General features: G+C 45.2%; 3 protein-coding genes across 3 annotated transcripts; all 3 read right to left on the bottom strand.

The window, feature by feature from the left end:
• Positions 1-45: 45 nt before the first annotated feature.
• LOC135371077 (PAX-interacting protein 1-like) lies at positions 46-12,134 on the bottom strand. Its single transcript, XM_064605066.1, has 23 exons — positions 11,829-12,134; positions 11,218-11,355; positions 10,998-11,041; positions 10,866-10,929; positions 10,682-10,795; positions 8,759-10,558; positions 8,241-8,676; positions 7,301-7,461; positions 6,313-6,507; positions 5,505-5,667; positions 5,349-5,440; positions 5,156-5,251; positions 4,211-4,345; positions 4,028-4,149; positions 3,652-3,839; positions 3,526-3,569; positions 3,360-3,448; positions 2,897-3,008; positions 2,236-2,404; positions 2,049-2,149; positions 1,169-1,300; positions 899-974; positions 46-809 (listed from the first exon to the last, which is right to left on the bottom strand). Exons 1-23 carry the CDS (start codon positions 11,916-11,918, stop codon positions 733-735), a joined length of 4,638 nt encoding a protein of 1,545 aa, XP_064461136.1. The 5' UTR covers positions 11,919-12,134; the 3' UTR covers positions 46-732.
• A 1,291-nt stretch (positions 12,135-13,425) lies between these two features.
• LOC135371079 (rhomboid-related protein 2-like) lies at positions 13,426-19,407 on the bottom strand. Its single transcript, XM_064605067.1, has 8 exons — positions 19,122-19,407; positions 18,461-18,484; positions 18,097-18,267; positions 17,805-17,975; positions 16,956-17,098; positions 16,141-16,253; positions 15,954-16,054; positions 13,426-15,457 (listed from the first exon to the last, which is right to left on the bottom strand). The coding sequence occupies exons 1-8, from the start codon at positions 19,200-19,202 to the stop codon at positions 15,146-15,148; spliced, it is 1,116 nt and encodes a 371-aa protein (XP_064461137.1). The 5' UTR covers positions 19,203-19,407; the 3' UTR covers positions 13,426-15,145.
• An 898-nt stretch (positions 19,408-20,305) lies between these two features.
• LOC135370324 (uncharacterized) lies at positions 20,306-21,635 on the bottom strand. Its single transcript, XM_064604041.1, has 2 exons — positions 21,435-21,635; positions 20,306-21,377 (listed from the first exon to the last, which is right to left on the bottom strand). The coding sequence occupies exons 1-2, from the start codon at positions 21,589-21,591 to the stop codon at positions 20,386-20,388; spliced, it is 1,149 nt and encodes a 382-aa protein (XP_064460111.1). The 5' UTR covers positions 21,592-21,635; the 3' UTR covers positions 20,306-20,385.
• Between the last annotated feature and the right edge of the window lie 1,191 nt (positions 21,636-22,826).

Here is a 22,826-nt window from a genome sequence, read left to right on the forward strand (position 1 = left end):
CTCTGAAGGAAAATGGAAAAATTCTGGGGCAAGATGCACATAACGTTGTGTTGAACCTGATGACAGCTTTATTACACAAAACAGCAAATGCCCTTGGAAACTGGTGCCATCGTCAGGTTGACAAGAGGTCATAACACACGAAGCACTGAGGAATGAATGACTAGTCCAAGCAACGTAAAACAAACAGGGACATCAAAAGTGAAACATTTCTTCCATCAAAGTGCAAAATCTGAGAAAACATTGCCACTTTGAAGGAGTTAAAAGAACCCAAGAAAGAGGAACCCAGAATAGTACACCAAATAATTGCACAATTTTACTTTGAAAACTGCGGGAATAAAAATATTCCTACCCCTCCAGCAAGAAGAAGAATAAGGATTTCACACTTTTGGGCTATTGTAGCTGTGGCAGCATTTGCAAAAGTTATGCATTCTCAGTTGTACTATTCAATGGAGTGTAGAGTTGAGCAAGTTCGAGGAAGTACTGCTTTCTAAATGAAAGGGGAATGGCTCACAAACTACAGACACACAAATGTATATTTGGGACGTGTTTTCGTGGAGCCGTGATGAGATACCCTTCTTCTTGCAACAACAACAACATATTTACTACATTAAAAGTTCAACAAATAAAAGAAAAAGTATAATAGTCTGGTGTAAAACACTATGTACAGGTATGCACACTCACACACACACAAAACGATAAAAAGGCCCAATAAAAGTAGAAGTAAAACCAGAATCATGAAAGCAGAAAGCTCTCAAAATCCACACATTGTCGCAGGACACCAGTGAGAATGAACTCGGCATTGTACACACCTGGAAAAATAAGCAACCAGAAGTGGAACATCCGTCTGATATGAACACGCTTCCATCAAACCACGTCGCAGAGAGTAGTATGTACTCACTGATATTCTTTGCTGTGTAGTCCTGACACAAGTACATATCCTTTTCACATGAGATTACAACAAATTTTGTCCCACTCTGTAAGAAAAGAGACGCTTTTAAATCGTGTGACTATCACCTCATGTGAGAGAATTCTGAAAAGCAGATAACAGCAGAACCTCTAGGTACTAAACATGCACATTGTGAAGATGTGCACATACTAAACAACAACATACTAAACAACAACACACACTAAACAAACACAACTGATGAAAGTAGCGGAGTTTTCATACCTGAGTAACAGATGTGATCTGCTTAACAGAGGGTATTTTTTTCAGGTACACTGATCCACCAGCACTTTCAACAATGTCTTTCAACAGCGGTGGAGATGGATACACGCCAGGTGTAATAAAGAACACCATTCCCTGCATTAAAAAGACAAACCGAAAATGGTATATTCAACATTAGCGTCGATCTAATACACGCTACTGAACTGCCCCGATACTCAAGAGTGACCATCAAGCCTGTATCATGGCACGCTCATAAATACATACTAACAAATAAATAACTACGCTCTAACTGAAAATGCCGAGTGACTGAAATGAATGGTGGGCAACGTTCCAGCAGCTCTCATAGCAGTACAGTTTTTAAAGTCACCTCTCGCACTCCAGGAATTTGTATATCGCTGAAGCCCATATACATAAGCAAACATTTGCCATCGCTTTTATGCGATGGCCAAACAGACAACAAAAACCAAATTATAGCAAAATCACAATGATTATATGAAATCACGATAGCAAACACACAAGGGAACGGCATTGAACACAGAAACAGGAATTCTAATGCAATAAAGTTAGTAAACTAAAGTTAATGGCACATTGAAAAGTCTCCAGAAACAGTGTGCCAGTGAGTTCGAATGTATGACACGATAAACTCTCTCTTTCACGATGTGATGACTCTTGATGACGCATATCAATACTTGACCTAAGAACCACTAGGATATCACTAAATTATTCGACCACTAATGGATATGAACAATGCTAAAACATACAAAATGTTTACTACAAGCATGTTAATATCATCGCGCAAAGCTACACCGCACGGGTGCACAGAAGCACATCCCTGTCTCAAGACAAATTCTCGCATGCAAAAGCAGAGCAGCAAATATCAAACCTTAAACAGGGGAATACGGCTCGGTCGTTGCAACAGTTGTTTCAGACTGAAACCAAATGTTTTCTCCGCTTCGGGATCCTCAACCATGTATGGCTCCTCATCTAGAGAATGGTCAGCAATTTCAAATCATTAAGACACGGCCACGAAAATAGAGTTAAGACATCCCAGAAGCATACAGAGAACAAACCTAAAAAGGAATTGTTCGCAGCACTGTCTTGTAGCCATTGTGGGGTCACGACAAACTTGGCCGAATTAATTGCACATAGAAGCTTGATGGTACGCTGAACTCTGTTTGTCACCAAGTGTGTGCATTCTTTTGGAGACTTCGCAACTGCTCCACCTAGCTGAACAGTGACCTAGAGCGTAACGTAAACTGTGATGAGAAATTGACTCCCAATCGAATGCAGGAAGTAAAATTGCTGCAAAACAGAATAAGAGCGTACACTGGACAAAGGAGAGGAAGCACACATGCACACGCACCAAGCGCTACTTAGAATTAGATTTTAATGATAGGAAAACCCCAGAGAATCAGGTGTGCAAGCGCATTGCCATCCCACCATGTAAAAACAACAAGTACAAGTATGTCAGATAAGACTGTCAAAAAGACATTTTTTAGGCACGTGAAAAACTCTAATGGAAGTGATAAGGGGTGACACAAGTGGACAAAATTCCTTTGGGGTTTTAGGAAAAAAAAAATTGGGGTTTCCTATAATTAAAGTTTAGCTGTAAGTAGTGCTTGGTGTGTGTGCATGTGTGCTTCCTCTCCTTTGTCCCGTCTGTACGCGCTTATTCCTTTTTGCAGTTATGCACCAACTAGCCCAACTTTCTGCACTTCTCGGTAAACTTGCCTTCATCAGTTCCAAGTCTTTCACACCAGTAAAGAGGACATGGGGCATCTTCTCCTCGGGCGGAGGTGCAGTCGTCGTCAGCGGTATGTTCTCATCCAATTCTGGTGTCAGCCTGTGTTGAAGGAACAATCAACATTAGGGTGTCCTACAGAAATGTTAGCTTCGTATTTGCCTACAAGACGTTTTACTATGAGTAGAGCCTGAAGTTTCCGGAAAATATTCTTTTCCCAATTCAAAATCGGGGAAATCGGGCTCTATTACTCGAACGAACTGTACTGGGTTGGTACAAACACTGATGCAATTGCATTTTCTGCCAAACAAGCTCATGTGCATTCCTACAGACGTCTCGGTGAAGGCAATTTCCCGGGTACAAATCGGGTTTCACCCTAAAGAGGCAACCTTCAATTCGGGGAAGGAAACGGGTTAAACCCTAAAACTTCAGGCTCTAACTATTCGTGCATACCTTCTCTGCTTTGGTGGTGTAGGTGCCTTGTTAGAGATTTCTTGTTTCCTTTTCTGAGCTTCTCTGAATGCATCAGAAGAAGTCACCCTCTGTGAGAAACGGGAGAGATACCATCGTATCAAGATGAGAAGAGCCTTTCCCAGAGGAAAGACTAAAAGGTACAAACCTTCCAGATATCTTCAGTCAATTTTATCGGAACTCGCCATGCAGCTGAATATAAGAGGTAGACCAGTTACTTTCACAACTTGGCACTATTGTCAGGTCAAGTTGTCAATAGTAAAAGAGAACTTGCCCATCAGGTGAGGTACTAGAGAGTAATCTGGGCGAAACGAATTGTCCCCCGCATCGTACTGCTGGTACTTTTGTGCCATCGGGAGCCTGAGAGCTTCAAAGTGCCCCAACATAACATCTTGAACCCACTGAGCATTGACTACTGTGATGTTCCACTCCAGTGCCTTCTGGAACTTCAGGCCTTCTCTCCTGTCGCATATGTTAGTAAGTGAACACAGTGTGTTAACGACACATAAGAATGGATCACTTTTTAATTTTTTTTTAAGCATACAGTTCCACAGTCTATTTATGGAATGTTATTTTGAATTATCGAGTATCAATAAAGTATTATTTATTTGAAACCTAAAGTTGTGCACAGTTTTGTGCACAGAACGTACCTCTTTGTAACAAGAAGTGAATTTAGTCTCGTGAGGTAGCGAGTGTACTTTGCTCCCGTTGCCAGGATCATCTGCTTTAAATTCACTCGTTCTTCACCATCAAAACCACTGGCACAAATAATCTGAAGGGCAGTAACATGTCGTTTAGCAGAATGTTTTAATGGAACGCTCAAATGCAGTCACCTGATTCTTGCAAGGCTTTTCGTCAGTAAATGGGAGTGGAAAATGAAGAGCGAAAAACGGCGGCTGAAGCTTTTTCTTCAACAGCACGTCATTCAGCCAGTAGACGGTGACACAGCGCTTTGCTTCACGAAGAGCCTATGAACGAGTGTGTGAAATGTATGCACGTAAGGACATTGCGGATTGTAAATGTGATTTGCAGCCCAACATAACACAGACCATTTATTATCATATCAGCTATCAATCAATCAATCAATCATAACAGCTGTGGAACACATGCCCACACAGAGTCGTGGAACTTTCACTGACATCACCAGAGGGACTTCATCGTTGAAATCTTGCAACATCAATTGTGGACAAAAAAAAAGAAAAAAAAAGTGATATAAAGACAAAAGCTATGTTGGTTTCGTTGTCATATCACAACAGAAAAAAAAAAAAAGAAAAAGAAAATTCAGGCGCTGTTATTTATTTATTTATTTTTGTAGCTGTGTGATGGAGTTGTACACACCTGCCCAATTGTTAGGTCTCAATTGACAAAAATCTGAGACACTTCATTGCATTGACTGCTGATGTATCAGGTACCACGTCAGGCTTTGCCCTTTGTACCTGAAACTCATTTCTGTATGAAATGACACGATATTAAAAATATTTAAAAAAATTGTCGAATTTGCCACTGTGTACAAACGTATCTAAGAAATTTTTATCATCGTATTTACTTGCACAATTAAAGCACTTTTCAAACCCAAAAGTGTAGCTCCACAGAGGGGGTCCGTTAACTTGTTCTATGCAGTCGCCCTATGGTATATGTCACCCGTGGTCATGAAGTTGGCGCGTAAAATATGCATGAAAATTTTTAAAAGTAACTTGAAAAAGTACCAATGTTTTGGAGCTCATTAATTATACGAGTGAATATAGTACTAAGACACGCGGAGAAAGAGAACAGGGTACCTGCTGCACAACAGGGTTGCGCTGCGTTTCACAGATCACGTGGGTACAACGAGAGCTGTAGTTCTCCTCTATTTCACCACCCTTCTGTTGAATTATCTGCAATGTCCATTATGGAAATGTAAGTGAAAACTGATACAAAAATAGGAACATGAAAAGTAAAGACGATTGAAAATATGAAAGAGCAAACACCTACTTTTTTCCAGGTCGAAATCTTGGACTCTTCAAACGTGTTGTCATAATCAGCAATGCAGAACACACATCCCATAAGGCACATGTCCACTGGTACTGCAGAGAGAATAAACCAGCCTTGCATAAACACCGGCATTTTTTTTCCTCTTATCCGGCTTACCCTGTGTCCTGGGATCATGTCCGTAGAAGTGTATTTCCACGGGTACGTTAGTGTTCACAGGAACTTCAGTGCCAAAGCAGCGGCTCTCGTCGGAGACTTGGCGCTGAACAGGAGCTGGGCCATGAATGGGCGGTCGGAAGGCAACGTTTGTCATTGCAGGATCCTACGTCATTACAGAAAGGAATTAATGTAGAACTGTACATTTCGGGTTCCATCAAACCCGACAGATATATTTCTTTCATATTTCATATATATCAATATATTACATATATTTCATATTTCTTCAGACATACTTGCATAATCCTTGCATGTATGAAATTTGGAATTCTGGAGGGTCACAGGGTCATTTCACATTTCCCCCAGCAGGATCAATTTTACAGTCTCAAGAGGTATGGCAAATTAGCTGCTGAACGGCTTTGCTTTTGATCTGCTTGTCATTCAACATTGCATTTCCCTGTTTTTCCCTTGCATTTCAGGTTTCATGTTTTTCCAAAACCGGGGGGTGGGGGGAAATCTGGAGATATCGTGTGAAACAGCAGATTTTTGGTGGTAGGAAACGACAAAAAAGGAAAATGCATCGGCAGCCGAACCAAGTCTGAAGCATAATGGTGCTCCAGCATAAGTGTCTGGGTTTTGAGCTTTGGCAAATTCATTTATCGGGGTTCCGCATGTTTTTACCCGAAGTGACGTCGACACAAATCGGGGAGGAAACGGTTCTACCGGGTTTAAACCTCAAGGGCAAGGCTCTAGCTATATCCATGCAAGTCCACATGTCTAACTTAATTGTACCTGCTTCACATCGACTCACCCTCAAGTGAACATGCTGATCCTCAGCTGGGGCCACTGGCAATCGCACAGTGGCCAGTGGTTCGCCCATTTCAGGAACTCTGCTAACTCCCTGTAGTCGCGTGTTCAGTAAGTTGGCTAAGGCAGTCTTTGTCTTGGGTGTGACTTGGGTAGGGTTTCCTTGCAGAGTGCCCGCCACATTGCCTGCCACTGCAACCTGTGAAACGGTGAAGGTGAAATAATTAGAACAGTTTTTGCCAACCTGAGCAGCAAATAACTGTGCTGAACTGCCCTTGCAAACATTTTACTGTTTTATGAGACGTGCATAGGAATGCATGGTTTGTCGCTGTCCATCAAGGTGGTTCCTTTGCTTCTTGTTTGTGAAAATTCCACAATTTCCGTATTCCACACCTGTGGCTACGTGTTGAAAGTCTGGCTCTGTTTGCGTTCACATCTTGAAGTTAAACAAAAGTGTTCGAATCTCTAGTAACATTCCTCCTCACAAAGGTGGCAATCAGTTTTTGAGTACGAGTCTTTGAGTTTGATATTTATGGCTATGAAAGCGAAATGAAGCGGTGCTGAGAACAACACCACACAGTGTGTAGTACATGTCACTCAGTCTTTTCATGCTAAGAAAGCATCACTACACTGAATGGACAGAACCAGCACAGAAAAGGCAGGCAAGGTAAGCACTACTCACACGAGCACTCCAACATGCTCTAGTTGAAAGTGGAATGCAACGTCATGTTGCTAGATTTATTTTAGCCGGTCAGCTCTTCCCAACCCACTGTGATTTTATTTGTCTCAATCATTTCTGCCCCGAATTTCGGAAAAACAATTTTGTTGATACTGTTCTTAATTTTCCTCAATTCCTGCAACCAGAACTGCCACATATCAAATATGCAAGATTTGAGCAGAGCTGGCTTTTAAGTTGCAGTGTTGCTAAATGTGGAGTTGCTAAACGGAGATTAGTACTGTAACAGAGACTGGCAGTACTCGTTGAATTGTACCTGTTGCTGCTGCTGCTGCGTGCTGAAAGCCACTGGTGGTTGCTGATTGCAGCCAGGAGCAGCAGGCCCCTGTGGAAACTGTGGCATTGCTTGTGGCGTGGAACCTGGAGGTGGGCGTACCGTGGCGCCAGGTGTCTGGTCTCGGGAGACTTGAACAAGACCTAGGACAGAACGGCGATACCATGCCTAAGCTTACTTTCTCATTCCCAGTACAACGCCACCTAGATACTGAAGGGCCGCTTTAACAATTAGTTTTTTTAATCCTTTGCTACATGGACATGTACAGTCAGGATGTCGTCTGCTTCAGGCAATCACTGCACATGATTTCAAACACAGACTTTCTGCGGCTACCAGTGGCTATCCATTCGGCTGATGGTGGCTTGTCTCCATAGCTCTGGTTACTAGTGGTCATAGTGTCGTGATTAGTGGACTCTTATGGCGAATTCGGGTGGTCATCACGGCAACACAGCCTCAAAGATTGCTCGGAAATTGCCCGCGCAGGATCATGTAACCGTTGCAACCCGAACATGAGTGCCAGGAATCTAGCAGTTGTAGACGCTTGGATCACGTTAGGGGTATTGCGGTCGCTCGCCTTCGGGTTTCGTCGTCTGCTAACCCACGTGAACTTCGACGTGCGGGCCGTCGCCACCCTTGCATTGCGGATGTGACGACACCGGATATAATGGAGCAACCCGCTGCCTGTTCCTATGGAGGCGGGGAAAAAGAAAGTGCTAGCTGGCAAATTCCGGGCGCTCGGAAAGCGCCACGCGAACATGAGAGATTGCTTTGCTTTGACCAAGCGAACATGGCAAAATGGATCTGGCAAAAAAAAACTGCAACCCGAATTCGCCATTAATGACTATGTTGTGTCATTTACGCGATCAGGATATTTTTATCTAGGTGGCGTTGCTATTACACAGCAAGTTGCCACCATTTTCACCTGGGTACTGTGGCGGTGGCGGTCGTTGAACAATGTATGGCATTTGTTGTTGTGGCTGCTGTTGTGATTGCTGTTGTGACTGCTGCTGTGGCTGCTGCTGGGGCTGCTGCTGCGGTTGCTGCTGTGGTTGCTGCTGCTGTTGCTGCTGCATCATATGCTGTTGATGATGCTGTAGCAGCTGATGCTGCTGCTGTCGGCGCTGCAGCTCAACCTGGCGCATCTGTTGCCACTGTACTTGTTGTGCATTTGCTGCGTCACCCTGTGGAGGTTGTCCCGCTTGAGCCTTTAGTGCCTGCTGTTGCTGCCAAAGAACATTCTGCTGCGGAGAGAGTTCAGGTCTTGGAGACTGAACAACTTGCTGTGGCACACTCTGCTGCTGGGGAGAAAGATGTGGCACTTGAGCAGGCTTTACTTGCTTGGAGTCATCAGACTGAACCTGGAAGGAAGCAGCAATAAGAAAAGTGCCATTTCAGACCAAATCTTGTGTCTTCAGGGTTTTCAACGAACAAGAGACTTACGGCAGCAGTTTGCACGGCCCTCCACTGCACCTGCTGGCCAACTGTCATGCCGTCGGGTGTCTTGCGCTGTTGCTGTTGCTGCTGAAAATTCTGCCACTGTATCTGCTGACCAGGACTCTGCGGCGGTGGCTGTTGCTGCGCACCCGCTGGTAGTGGAACACGGTGCACAACCCCTTGTACGCCCCGCTCCGCGTTATAGGAGTACTGCGGAGGAGGCTTCATGACCACTTGCGCTGCAGCTACCTGCTGTGCAGGACCAGGTGCCTGAGCCTTCCGCTGCATCTGCTGGACGACAATTTGTTGGGGATGACGCAACTGCTGTGCCACCTGCTGTTGCGGTACTGGAGGCTGGCCGTGTATCATCTGTTGAAACTGTTGCGATGTCGCTTGTCGGGGCTGCATGTAGCGTTGCATGCCTTGTACAAAAATCTGCTGCTGTTGCGGCGTCAGGTGGCGCATCTGTTGCTGCAGCTGTCGTTGCCTCAAAATCTGCAGTTGCTGCGGCGTCAGTGGCATGCCCGGCCGCGGCATCCACTGCGGACGTTGCTGCTGCAGCAGAACAGGGGATGTAGCGACCTGACCTGGCTGTGGCGTCTGGCTTTGAGATTGAGGGAGCTGCTGCTGCTGTTGTCCAGGGGACTGGTTTTGGGATGCTACAACTTGGTGTTGTGACACGAGGATTTGGTGTTGGGATGTTATGGCATGGCTCTGGGGAGTAACCACTTGCGTTTGAGATGTGACAATTTGGTTATGCGCAGGAATGCTCGAGGGCTGACCACTCAGGCCTTGCCCCGAGACTTGACTGTGGGAAGCCACATTCTGGGCTTGAGATAAGGCAGTTTGGCTTTGGGAAGTAACATTCTGGCCATGAAGCACAGCAGCTTGATTTTGCACGGCTGGTGCACTGTCCTGCGACGCCTGTCCTTGGGAAATGCCAACTTGGCTTTGAGACACAACAGCGTGACTCTGGGGCACCCCTGTAAGACCCTGAGATCCTATTATGCCGTGCGATACCATCACCTGATTCTGTGACACAAGAGCTTGGTTCTGCAGACCAGCTAACTGGCTCTGCGAAACGACGATCTGACTTGGTGCCATGACAACTTGGTTCTGTGGTACACCTGCTTGGATCTGCGAGGTAACTGGGCCTTGCGATATCATAACCTGGCCCTGTGACGTGACCAACTGGCCCTGGGGCGCCGTCGCCTGCGACCCAGCTGGAAATGCTTGGCTCTGTGACCCGATGCCATAGCCCTGGGAGACTGCAATTGCCATCCGTGGAAAGGGCAGCCTCTGTTGCTGCAGTTGCTGCTGCAGCTGCTGCTGTTGCTGTAGCTGCTGCAAGAACTGCTGCCTTTGCTGCTGTTGCATGAACTGCATTTGCACGACGGGCCTCACACCCTCCTGTCGGACACCGGGGGACTGCAGCACCCCCTGCCTGTTGATTGTCATTATGTTAATCCCCCCTTGGCCCGCAAGGGACACGCGTATCTCGCTACTGGGGATGCTGACCATGCGCGCGGCAAACTGCGGCGCGCCGTGCGACTCCGATTGGGGGACTTGCTGTCGTATGGGAGATGGGACCGGCATCGTTAGTGTGGAGGCAGGAGGCGGCGTGGGAGGTACAGGTTCTGGAGGTGGCGGTGGCTTTGGAGGAGATGGCGGCTTTGGAAGAATTAGGAGACGAGGGTGGTACAGGTCCTCGTCGCAGATTGTTCTGTTCTTCACGGAGTCCACAACCCAGTCTGGAGTGACTATCTTGATTGTGTTTGTTGTTCCGACTGCCCTTTCATATTTCTCCTGTCACGGCACAACATAGATGCACGAGTAAATGAAAATGCCTCATAAGCAAGGAGGAGGGGGAGGGGGGGAAAGAGAGAAAAGCGTGTTCCGCTTTTAAATCCAGACTAGCATCACACTCACCCCCTGAGGCGTCGCAGCTATCAAGTGAGTACAAGATATATCCAAGTGTAATTGAAACGTTCCACCATAGAACGTCACCATAGCCCAGACAGCCTTCGTGTCTCCTTCTGACATCTGTAGAATTGAAATTGAACAGGTACGCTGCACGCAGGCTTAAATCAGTGAGATAGTATGAAAATCTTACCTGAGATGTGCAGATAACTTTATTTGCAAAGAGTCTGTTTTTATGGAGATCAAATGCTTCAACACTGATGCAGCAGGTCAAGGTCAATCGTCACAAGAGGATAACGAGAAAATGCAAAAAATGAAAGGATACGGAAGAAGTGTTCCACATCGTTTTGACATGAGAACCCACCGGCTCTGCAGGAGAGAGGGGGGGAGAGAGAGAGGTACGTAGTTTAAACGAACGCCGCCTGTGCTGCATTTCGTGTAGCTTCGAGCAAACAGGGGAGGAAGCTTACATTTGGCACACGCAACATTAAGATTACTGTCAAAATCGCTTCTGTATCCTTGAGCATCTGCAACCTTCAACTTACCGTGACTACGGGCTTTTCAAATAACTCCAGGGCCTCCGTTGCAGCAGCACTATCTGGATTATCGGCAATGAAGTGTGTCACCATATCTGACATGTATTTGATTTGCGTTCCCCCATTTTCCAGCAGAATCTGCATGCACTGAAAGCGGAACAAAAGTGAAAACTACAATTGTCAGCTTGTAAACAAGAAACACATGCTGCTCGCTTGCCACTTCTACGATGTGCATCGCAAATTTTCGCGCAGAGTGATGATCATAAAGACATTAGAAAAACGAATTTGAAGCACCATGATACAGGAACAGGAGGCAGAAGCGATTAAGAGGTGAATCTGGGGCCTGAACGAACAATGGTGGCGTAGCCAGAGATATTTTTGGGAGGGGTCCAATGGGGCGAGAAAGATTTCACCCCCGTTTTTCATTTCCTGAATGCACTATCAAAGGTACGGTTTCGGGGGAGGTGGTGCTTGAACCTACAAACCTATCCTGGCTACGCCACTGTTGGGAGGTTACTAGACGCTTGGGCTACAGCGTAAATACAACTGCGTTTTCAAAAGGTCATTCGTTCACATTCACGTGCTTCATAAGTTAGCAAGATCCGTAAGATATCACATACTTCAGTTTTCTCATTATCCCCGATGTCGTTAGCAAAACAGAAGTGCACATCTTTGAACAAGAGGCCCTTCTCTTTTTCAGGTTCCTCCATCGCGCTGGCCGGTTGTTAGCCGCAGTGATGCTTGGTGTGTTTCACTTTCAGAATCTCATTCGAACGAGCTTGTAGAACACTTTCTAACATCGTTTACATCACGTGTGTACTATTTACTGATGACCGGCCATTTCCCGCGAAATACAACAATACGGCCATAGCCAGCCATAGTTGCTAGACGCCACTTCGCAACCCGAACCAGATTGAGTGGGGCGCTTTGCATTTGCCGTAGAGTGCCTTGGAGTGGAGCACATTGCCCACTGCTCAGTCGCCGAGAGTTGCGGCACTTCGCCCCCCCCCCCTCCTTCTCTGGCGAGCTAGACGGGAGGGGGGTCAAATTACCCCCGAAGCCGTGCCTTTGGTAGTGCTTTTGGAAAAGGGAAACGAGGCTGAAATACTCCTCCCCATATGTAAGTCCCCACAGAACCCCTCCCGAAATGTTTCCCTGGCTATGCTACTAATCACCCCCCCCACACCTCCCTTTTTTTTTTTTTGCACGACCCGTCCCTGCATTTCTTGCACATGTGATGCATGTGCCAATGTGCTGTAATACGCACACCTGACCAGTAATCACCAGAACCCTCACAATTGTTTCTGGGGCGACTCATTTCCTCAATATTTTTCTTGAAAATATCTATCACCTTACCTCAATCATTTTGCTCACCTCACTTGAACACTGTCGAGGTGAGGCGGACATCCTCACCCTCAGACAATGCACACCTGTGCTCATCGGTGTCTGCTCCTATCCAGGGACGGACCTAGAGGGGGTCCAGAGGTCCTGACTCCCTCCTCAATTTCACATAGTGTTTGATTGACCCTAGATCGCGTGTCTAGCATACTGTTCATGGCTGGATCCCCCCTCAGAAAAAATCCTGGATCCGCCCCTGCTCCTAGCACAACAGACGCTCATTGCAAGTGGGTGAACAACGAACTTGGGCCTGCTTGCACGAACGTTGAGGAAACACCTTAGTGGTGTCCTCAATAGCTTCGGCAGTGCTTTATGCAGTGTTGCTGAGGACTGTAGAGCACTATCAAACACTGAATAATCTACTCATGAAAGATGAAAGTCACTGAAAAGGTTAGGCAGCTGTAGGACTCGAACCCACATCTTCTGGATTACCGGTCCAGGGCTCTACCAATTGAGCTAAGCTAACACGCCTTCTCAGCGACTTCCAGGGTGCGTCATCTGAAGGGATGTGTGTGTATGTATTGTATGTGATTGCCCCTTCTATGTTGTTCCGGCCTCAGAACATCAGTTCTCTCATAATTTACTCAGTTTGCAGAAGCAGGACCTGTTCACGACAGACATTAGTTTTGTGTTTGAAGGTCAGATTTTCTATACACCTATACTCATTGCTTTAAAGTTTGGATTAATGTGATCATCTTATGACATACACTCACAATGGATTTGAGCACCGTCCTTTTGTGCATCTTAGATGTGTGTGAAAGGACTCCCTACATGCTTTGGATTGCAAGAAATGGAGGAACCACACATGTAGAAGTTCACTCAGCTTCCCATATTTATTATGAACAGTGTGTCCGAAGGCAGCTTTATGCGCATACAAAAATACAACCATGCCATACAATCAAGCCAGGCTATTGCTATTCGCTATGCAGCAAAAATCGAGAGCTCTGCTGTTCTTTTACAACACGAAGCACTCTTTTGGACCGATGCATTGACTAGGAGCAAACATTCATTTGGTTTCGATTTCAAGCTCTACAACATACGTCGCTCCAGATTCAGACCTTAAGGTTTTGATGTGGTCCGAGTTCCTGGTTCTGTACTGACTTTACCACAACAGTCAAAAACCATGCCCAGAGCACTGCAGACAACACGTTATTTAAAAAATCAGTAATATTGTCCACCCCACAAAAAAAAGCCTATACGTAAAACTGTGAAAAGGAGAAAAAAAAAGGCCTTAAACATCCACATATACACGGTGTCTACACTAACTATAGACGGATTTTTTCATATTTGGAGAAATCATTTTTTCGCTGTCATCAGCGATGACAATATGTTCTACGCCAAAAGCCACACCTCATGAGTGCAGCAGCAACCTCCTAAGTCGATGTATTAATTAGGTTCCATTAAATCACTTTTTAATTACTGGAGATAGAAGCTCGGCGCAAATGCAAAATCAGTTTACATCAGTGCGCCGATGCCGTTTTCAAAAGAACGCCCGAGACCAGTATATCGCGAGGAAACTGTCCCGAAATAACAACAATGTGATGGTGATTCTTGTTGCACGCTTTTAGCCCTTTCCTTTAAGCGCAAGGGTTGCGGCGCTGCAGCATTGTTTCTCCTGCGGGGTTAAGGGAAAGGGCAAAAAGCATGCTTGAAGCTGCGCGACAAGAATTACCATCACATTGCCGTTGTTTCATGATTACTATTGTTTGCTCTTGTTGCTACTCATTTTTGTATGCCTCTATCTACTGTGTATGCTGCGTATATTGAATATTATTGTTCGCCTTTTCTTTTTTTCTATGGCATCTTTTTTTTGTTTTCATTGCTTTTAGTGATTAAGTGTGCACTGTTACCCAGAACCATACTGGCTGTTCACAAGCACCTCAAAAATAAGTAAATTGAAACTGAAATTTCGGGGCCATTTCCTCACGCTATAATGGTCTCAAGCATTCTTTTGAAAATGGCAGCAGCAGCAGCGCACCGACGTAAACCGATTTTGCATTTATGCTCCCCAATAATTAGCGAAACCTAATTAATAGATCGACCTAGGAGGTTGCTGGTTCCCTTGCAGGCGTGGCTTGTGAAACATATTGTCATCCCTTATAACTGTGAAAAAATCATTTCTCCAAATATAAAAAGTGTGTCTTTAGTTAGCGTGGACACCCTGTATAGCAAAAATGCAGCCACTGTCCCATTGTTAGCCTTAGATATCCTCACCCCAGTGTCTACACACCAGGGTTATTAGTGGACTAGCTGTACCCATGACAGTCAGTATAAAAACCACAGACGCCTAGCAAAATGTGCTTTAATGATTCAGTCACCTCTGTTTTCTAAGTGTAAGATCCCAATAAATAAGCGAAAAATGAATGCTGCACATGCTGAAGGATAGGCATTCTTTTAAGGATAAGGCACAACAAGTATGATAATGGTAATGAGTATTACAGTACGAATTTTTCCAGTGCAACAAGTCGGTAGAAATCAGAATTGAACGGTGCTCCTCATCAAAATGAAGTTACACCAGTAGCACCCAGTATACTGAAGTTCATACTACAGGTGGAGGGAAATACTCTGGGTAGAACGCATTGAAAAGAACAGCAGCGATCATAAGGACAAGAAAAACAGCAAAGAGAACCCTGCCAAGCACAACCTCCCACTTGTGCACGACAAGGTTACGGAGAAACATGATTCCAACCATGAGACCTGCAAGAGCGCCGGCAAGGTGAGCTGCGTAGCTCACACGGTTTTGCTCTTGCTCTTCATAGTAACGGCCGTACACGGCAACCCCTATGTCAGTTGCTGCAAAGATGAGGAGACTGACTAGACGAAGCCATCCAAAGTCCATTTCCTTAAAGTTCTGAAAGCATTGGGAAGATACGAAAACATATGAGGGTACCTTCGCAAATGCAATAAGCGGGCAAAAGCTCTTAAAGTGCCACTATGGGACTTAAAAGACTGAAATTCATCATTTTATTCATCATTAATTTATTACGACTAATACAAATGAACCTTGCTGGAAAACCCGGTAAATCCTGTCAGTGGAACCTACCTACATGCTTCCATCAAATTTTCAAACGAACCTGCAAAACTTTGTAGTTTTGGATTATCGACGGGGAGGTGACATCACACATTACAACACAGTTCGTTGTGTCACCCGCCTCGCTGTGCTTCCTCAAACTAAGGGAAATAACGCCTTTTTCATGCGTGCTTCCTGTAGGCATTCATGCTCAATAAAGAAATATGCCGAATTTGATACAGGTGTGGCCCTTCTCATGAAAGAGATTTGCATTAGCAAGCATTCGAATAGTATATGCAGCAATCTACACTGTATAGGAAACCACCTAGCAACTTACAAGGATGACCGTTGCAAGATGGGCGGCTAGTAAGGAATACACTCCACCTGATGCGCCAGCAAGAAAAACACCGGGGTCCGAAATGGATGAGCCGAGGGAACCTATTGCAAAAATTGAGGAAAGCCCATAATCGTACTGGAACAAATTAAGATCAATGGTCCCCTCGAAGTATAATGCAGTTGCTCACCTGCAATAACTCCTAATATGTAAACTATTAATATTCTCCACCACTTATGCACCATTTCCAATGGTATACCCAAGATCAGCTGAATAATGAGATTGAAGAACATGTGATAGCCTCTGAAAAGCAGAGTAATGCACATTATAGCAAAGATGAAAAAATAAATAAATAAATAAACAATAATAAAAATATATAAATAAATAAATAGATAGGTAAATAAATACACCAGAGGTCGATTTATGATCCTGCAAGGAAATGCACCATTGGCTTTGGAAGGATTAGCACAGGAAACACCGGCCATTATATTACACTATACACGGGTCTGAGCTGTGCATGTCTTCCTCAGCTCTTGTGTCCAGCATTTCGCACGCTAATCCTTCCAAGTGCTACGTGTGGCTTGAAAGATGAAAGCCACTGAAAAGGTTAGCCAGCTGTAGGACTCGAACCCACATCTTCTGGATTACCGGTCCAGGGCTCTACCAATTGAGCTAAGCTAACACGCCTTCTCAGCGACTTCCAGGGTGCGTCATCTGAAGGGACAAACCAGTCACTCTCTCTCTCACTCATCCTCCTTTCACTCTTACATTTTTTGCACACTCATACACACATTCATACGACAGGGATCGACGCAAGCGGCAAATGTTGAACATGAGAGAACTGATGTTCTGAGGATGGAACAACATAGAAGAACATGGAACATATAATTCCTTAGGCAACTTCAGGCCTTGTATGTGATTGTCCCTTCTATGTTGTTCCAGCCTCAGAACATCAGTTCTCTCTTACATGTGGCTTCTAAGTTATGCAGCAGTGGAATCACCTACCCTACATGAATGAGCATGTATGTCAAGAAGCGCCATGCCTCCTTTCGCCGCTTTGGGTTATAAATTAGTGGGCTTTCCGTAGGCGCAGGGCCAGTAGCTGTGAGCTCATTCAGGACGATGCAGTAGTAGACAAAGACAATAACCTGCATCAGAAGCCACATGCTTATGCATGAATATTCAGTTTGGGGAAGGTTGTGATCTAGTCCCACTTCACTTCGGACATACTAAGCAGTAGTAAAGCAGTACAGCAGTAGTCAAGGAAAAATTGAACACTTTCCCGAGTCCTTGGACGTCATTTACTACTGTCCCTGTTAAATTTACTTTCTTAAAATACATCATTTGCAAAAATATAGTGCATGACTCTTTGCAAAATGTACGAGGTGGCCCAGTCCCTAGGAAACCTTGTATACATTGCGGTTCCAGAATGTAAATTCATCATTAGACATCTACTTTGAAAATCACACGAACTTACAACTCCCGTGTGACTAATAATATATGCTAGGTAAGAGGAGGTCAAATTTCCGCACAGCTCTGCAGTCTAAATCTTTCCCCGTGTGCCTGGGGAGGACTTCATTGATCCTTCTCGCAAATAGTGGTAACAGTCAAACAATCAATCAATCAACAGCTCAACTTGAGACACGATTATGGTATAGATCATAGAGTATTAGTGAGGGATTGTGCTGAGAGTGCTGGGGAAAAGTGAGGCATTGTTGCCCCACCTTTTGGTACATAAAAAAAAAATAAAAAATCATCGACATATACTTACTCAAGTTCACATTCTAGAAAAAACAACATCTCATTACTGTAGAGCATGCGATAGCAAAAAAGAAAAGTAGTAGTAATCCCTACCTCAATAAGGCTGACTAGCATCACAAATATAGGTGGAGGCATGCAGCTGTATTCATCCATGTACCTGCGGACAACAGTGGCCCGTTGCCGCGTGGGTACCACAGCACGCGCTGCATATCGCACCAAGGCATGAAACCGAGGCCTATGCTCACCGAGGTCATGTGCATTCACCTGTAAAACAGTGAAAAGTAAAACTCTGCTCAAATAACGAGCTCTAATGAAGGAAACAAGACCACACCCACGAATTGTTCATGCCACCAACATGCTAAACTCAACAGAATACAAACCTTACCATGCTTTTGAATTCTTGATAAGAAAGCATCCCATTGTTGTCCCAGTCTGCCCTCTCAACGATTTCGTCAAGTACGCCTTTTGGAACGTCCTGTGCCAGGTCAGTGTTCCCCTGGTGTAAGAGTGCATGGATATCTTCCAGCGGTATCTGGCCATCTCCATCTGCATCATACTGAGGAATAAAATGTGTCTGTTAATGGTATTGCATGCATTAAGAATATATTAGACACGCTGCTAATTTGTGCCCCTTTGTTTTGTTTTTGTTTCTTTTGTGTGTGTGTGTGTGTGTGTTTGTTTTTGTTCTCAGTTTCTCTTTTTCTGCTGTGCAGGGCTGTAGTTCAATATGCTTCCAGATGCTCTCATACCTTGTCAAAGATGGGTTTCCATTGCTGAAAAACAGATAAACAGTACAATATCAATGAAGAACCAAGTTGAAGACGACTTATGAATACAGCGAAATTTTGCAGGACGCCGGTTGTTTTCAGTCAAAACGAAACATGCCCTCATCTACTATTCTACTACTATGATGCAAGTCTGAACAAGTGTCTGACAACATTATACAATTAGTAGCTCACCAACAAATTTCATTTTCATTTCGTGTGCGAAATTGCACGCCTTTTCCAGTTGTGATGGTTCGTTATTATCAATCAACTTGAATGAACTATGAATCAACAGGCACGTACGTTGGTGTCACATTATGTTTTTCATATCGACATTGCTCAGAAGTTTGTCGTTTGGTTCGGTAAGATGCGGCCGCTGCGGCTGCCTCAAACCGGCTACCACCCAAAAACTTTTCTATGGCCATGACGTTGACGTATTTGTCTTTCCCTAAACCCTTTTACTGGCACCTCTTTCAGCTGTCTCAAACGTCTACAATCATGTTACGCTACAGTTGTCCTATGTGTTTACATGAGCTATTTGTTATATGCAATCTGACTGTGCGCTATTTTTGCAGGCCTCACTTTCGTTACCAGGCGCTCAAACATCAAGTAAAGCACTACCATAAACTGAATAACAAGAGCTCACCCTTTCAAGTTCAAGAATCTCCGATTCACGACCGTGGCCATGCCGCCAGTACTTTCGCCCAGATTCCATTTGCTGCGCCATGTTCGGAGCGACTACAAAAACTTCACTCCGAAACACACAATCTCCGAAGGCATGGTTTCTGCCTTATCACCTACTACGACATGCATTGATAACCATCGTTGTAGCATCGCATCGGTACGCGGGCTACGTGTACAGTTTACACACAACGGTCAGGCGTTGGCCGTGCCGGTCGGGCAATGTTCAAAACAACTCAAGAGTAACAAAACAGAAAAAAATAAATGCAGCCAAATTTAGTTTCGGTTTCACTTTCGATGTGAGCGTCACAGAAATCAACGCTGAAGCCCAAGGCAAATGGTTGCACGCACCCCCTTGGGCTGTACCCGTCGAACTCGTAGCGTTTTCTTTTCTTTCTTTTTTTTTTTTTGAGATCTGTTAGAGTAGAGTCAGTAGAGGCATAGAGTTAGAGTAGAGTAGTGATTAGAGAGCACCTAAACCCTTTTGATGTAGGGCAGACTCCCAAGCGGAGTCATAGGTGCAGAGAAAAATAAAATAAAATGCAGCAACAGTATTTGGCACTAGTTCAGATAGTATCCTCAGGAGTTTTCAGTTTTCTTCTTCTTCTTGAGCTTATCCCGACTTTACCAGATGGCGCTGCGTCCGCCATTCTGTGGATTCTGGCGTTGTTGTTTCGTTTTCGGTTTCAGTTTTTTTTTTTAAATTTCGTGTTAGCGCCGCGAAGCAACGGTGGCTATGAGCGGCGTACAGGTGTAGACAGATGGAGAGAGGTCAGCAGGAATAAGTGGGGGCCAGGGTGCGTCCTGGGGCGACTTCAGGGGAAACTGTGCGGACAACCGTCTGGAAAGTCTTTGGAAAACCCAGGGAAAACCTCAGTTTCTGGTTTCCAACATAACCTATTGACGATGTCGCTTTCGTCTCCCGCGCGTGTTCGACTCAGGAGTGCGCTTTCTCTGTCTCCTGTGTATTAGGGACATAATTCTGGTTTTTCCCTGTGCTTGCTGTGGTATTTGAGACTTTTTTTTCCTTTACGAAAAGTTTTCATTCTTCGATTTCTGCTGTCACCGTTCACTACCAGGTGTCACCGTTACCGTTCGAGTTACTGTATGAGTAGTACCATATATTTACTTGCAATACATTTCACGATGTACATCTTTCAGAACGCTTTAATTTTCCCCAGCCTACACGTCATATTGGTATCAAACCGGTACCGTTACCATATTACTGCCTACACACTAGCCAGTGGGAATAAAGCTGGAACACACTTTCTCCTGCGAGAATGAAATGCAACCAAGCACGAAAGCACTGCGCAAAATACTGCTATCAACACCACCAGCTCGAAGAAAAGTTCGTCCGAGTGAAAATGCCAGAAACGAGATTTTTCGTGGCCTTGTGAGAAACTCTCAATCGTCAGCACGTTGATGTTGTATGATGTTTCGACATCGACTGGTCGCTTCAGGTCCCTTGAAGCTGAGAGGCCGAAAGGCAAGCTGCGGCCACCAATGCGTCCCCAGGACCTTTGGTTGTCGATACTTGCAAAGGCAGGACGTCCTCTTGGAGAAGCGTTCAGCATGCTAAGTAAAAGCATGATAGGATGATTCCCGGATGGGATGAAGCGTTCGCTTCTGCCAAGATTGACCGGTGCCTCTGGTACGAGGGGATTCTTCGAGCTCTTGCTGCGATCCTGATCAAAGTACGGGAAAGGGGAAAATTTGTCCCTGTTTCGCGGTGCAACTGACGCTATCTCCTGGAAACCACTAGAGCCGAAAGCGTTACCCATGGAATCAAACCCTAATCGTCCTTTAGCTGTTCCATTCTTCAGCCGAGAGATGACCAGATGTCGAAAGAGAGTTGAAATGGGACTGAAAGCGACTGTTCTGAAGGGGCGAGATGATCTGTTGAACAGATTGTTAGAGTCTCTGTTGACGTCATTGGAAATTTGCTTGCGGCTCATTTTGACGACAGCGACAGGGGCGAGTTGAGGAAGGGCGACATCGCCAGGGGTTCTCTCTTGGGCGAACAACATTCCACGACCGAAGGGCGCGTTCAGAGTTTCAAAATGAGGCTTAGGCTCCGGTACGGCCACTTTGCGCGTTTTAACGGTGTACTGACTGAAGATAACAGCGAAGCCGTCCCCGGAGCGCTCCCCCGTGGTACGCGCTTTCCACTGCAGACTTTCCATTGCCTGGCGGGGAAGCATCCTGTCTCCATTTTGGGGACCTGCAAGATGGGTCAGTGTAAGATGGTACCTCGGGACGCAATAAACGAGGCACTTACTGCTTTTACCGTGATCGTGGGTGTCCAGCAACGTAAAACCAGCGACGCATGTTACCAGGACCACAAACAGAAACAGGGAATGGGCTCTTGCGGCACTGGTTTGCCGGAGCCACGTATAAAAGTCACCTCGAGCTGTGGGCACCGCCATGGCATTCATGAACGGTTTGACTCTTCGTCTTTGCCGATTCGTCTTCGTCGCTTACTGTGTTGCCAGCGCCCCCTCTTGGCAAAAGAAGCCTTTGGCAATTAGACGAAAAATTAATGTTCTAGTTAATTGTGTATTCTCTAACTATTGTTATGTGTTACTAATTAGGTGTACTACATGTAAGGTGAGTCAGCCAGCCTTATATTTGAGTGGGGATAAGCTGCCCCGGGTAACTGCGGATATATATATTTTTTGACACGCAGTGAAGTTTCGACTCGAATGTGTTCCTGAACACATGAAGCGATATAAGCTGCTATACATAGCCCTATGACTTTTTCCCCCTCTTTTGTATGTATATATATATATATATATATATATATATATATATATTTCTTTTCTTTTTTTTTTTTTCAAATTGAGCGCTGGAATTTTAGAGCCAAGTTCACGTTTTCATGCCAGGAACAGGAGGCTTGCCCCCATGGGCGTTCCCATGATTTTTTTCTGAAGCGGGCAGTGCTTCCAGGCGCGCGCGTGTGTGTGTGTGTGGGGGGGGGGGGCAATATTAAAATACAATATTAAAAAATGACCTTGAAGCTCCAAGGGGGGCAACGACCCCCCTTGCACCCTCTCGGTACGCCCAGGGTGCTTGCCCCACACCATCGCAAAATAGGCTACTTAGTCCAACCGTGGTTAGCGTGCAATGAATAATGTAATGCAATGCAATTAAGTAGAAGATATGCATAATGGCCATCTCCCTTGACGAATCATGGCCAGAGAGCATTGAGCTGAGGAAAGGAGGTGGTACAAATACCTCCACCTCGGGTCTAGCCACCCTGATCACCTGTGGAGCTTTGACGATGTTTGATTCGATTCGATTTAAGTTCACCTTCCAAAACGAATTTCCTGGGCCAATTGGCTTAAATGTAACAGGGGATCCCGCGTGTCAGCTTTTCCCGCGTGTAACACATTGGAACGGTCGAAGATCATTATCAATTTCACCAGCCATATCGGTTTTCTCTAGTGCATCGCCTTCAGCATGGCCCGAAAATAGCAGGAAAACAGCTTCACGTGTAACGCTACTGGGAGAAGCTGTAAAGCGTACAGACTGCGATGCTAGCCGCCTCCGACGTATTGAGCAGCCGACCGAAAACTAGATCAAACAGGGTGAGTCAGTGTGCCAAAGAAATTTGTCCTCAAATTACGGTCGGCTTTGAAGACGCTGTTTGCCATTCCCTTTTAATAGATAG

Source organism: Ornithodoros turicata, chromosome 10 (assembly GCF_037126465.1).
Source record: "Ornithodoros turicata isolate Travis chromosome 10, ASM3712646v1, whole genome shotgun sequence".
NCBI lineage: Eukaryota > Metazoa > Arthropoda > Arachnida > Ixodida > Argasidae > Ornithodoros > Ornithodoros turicata.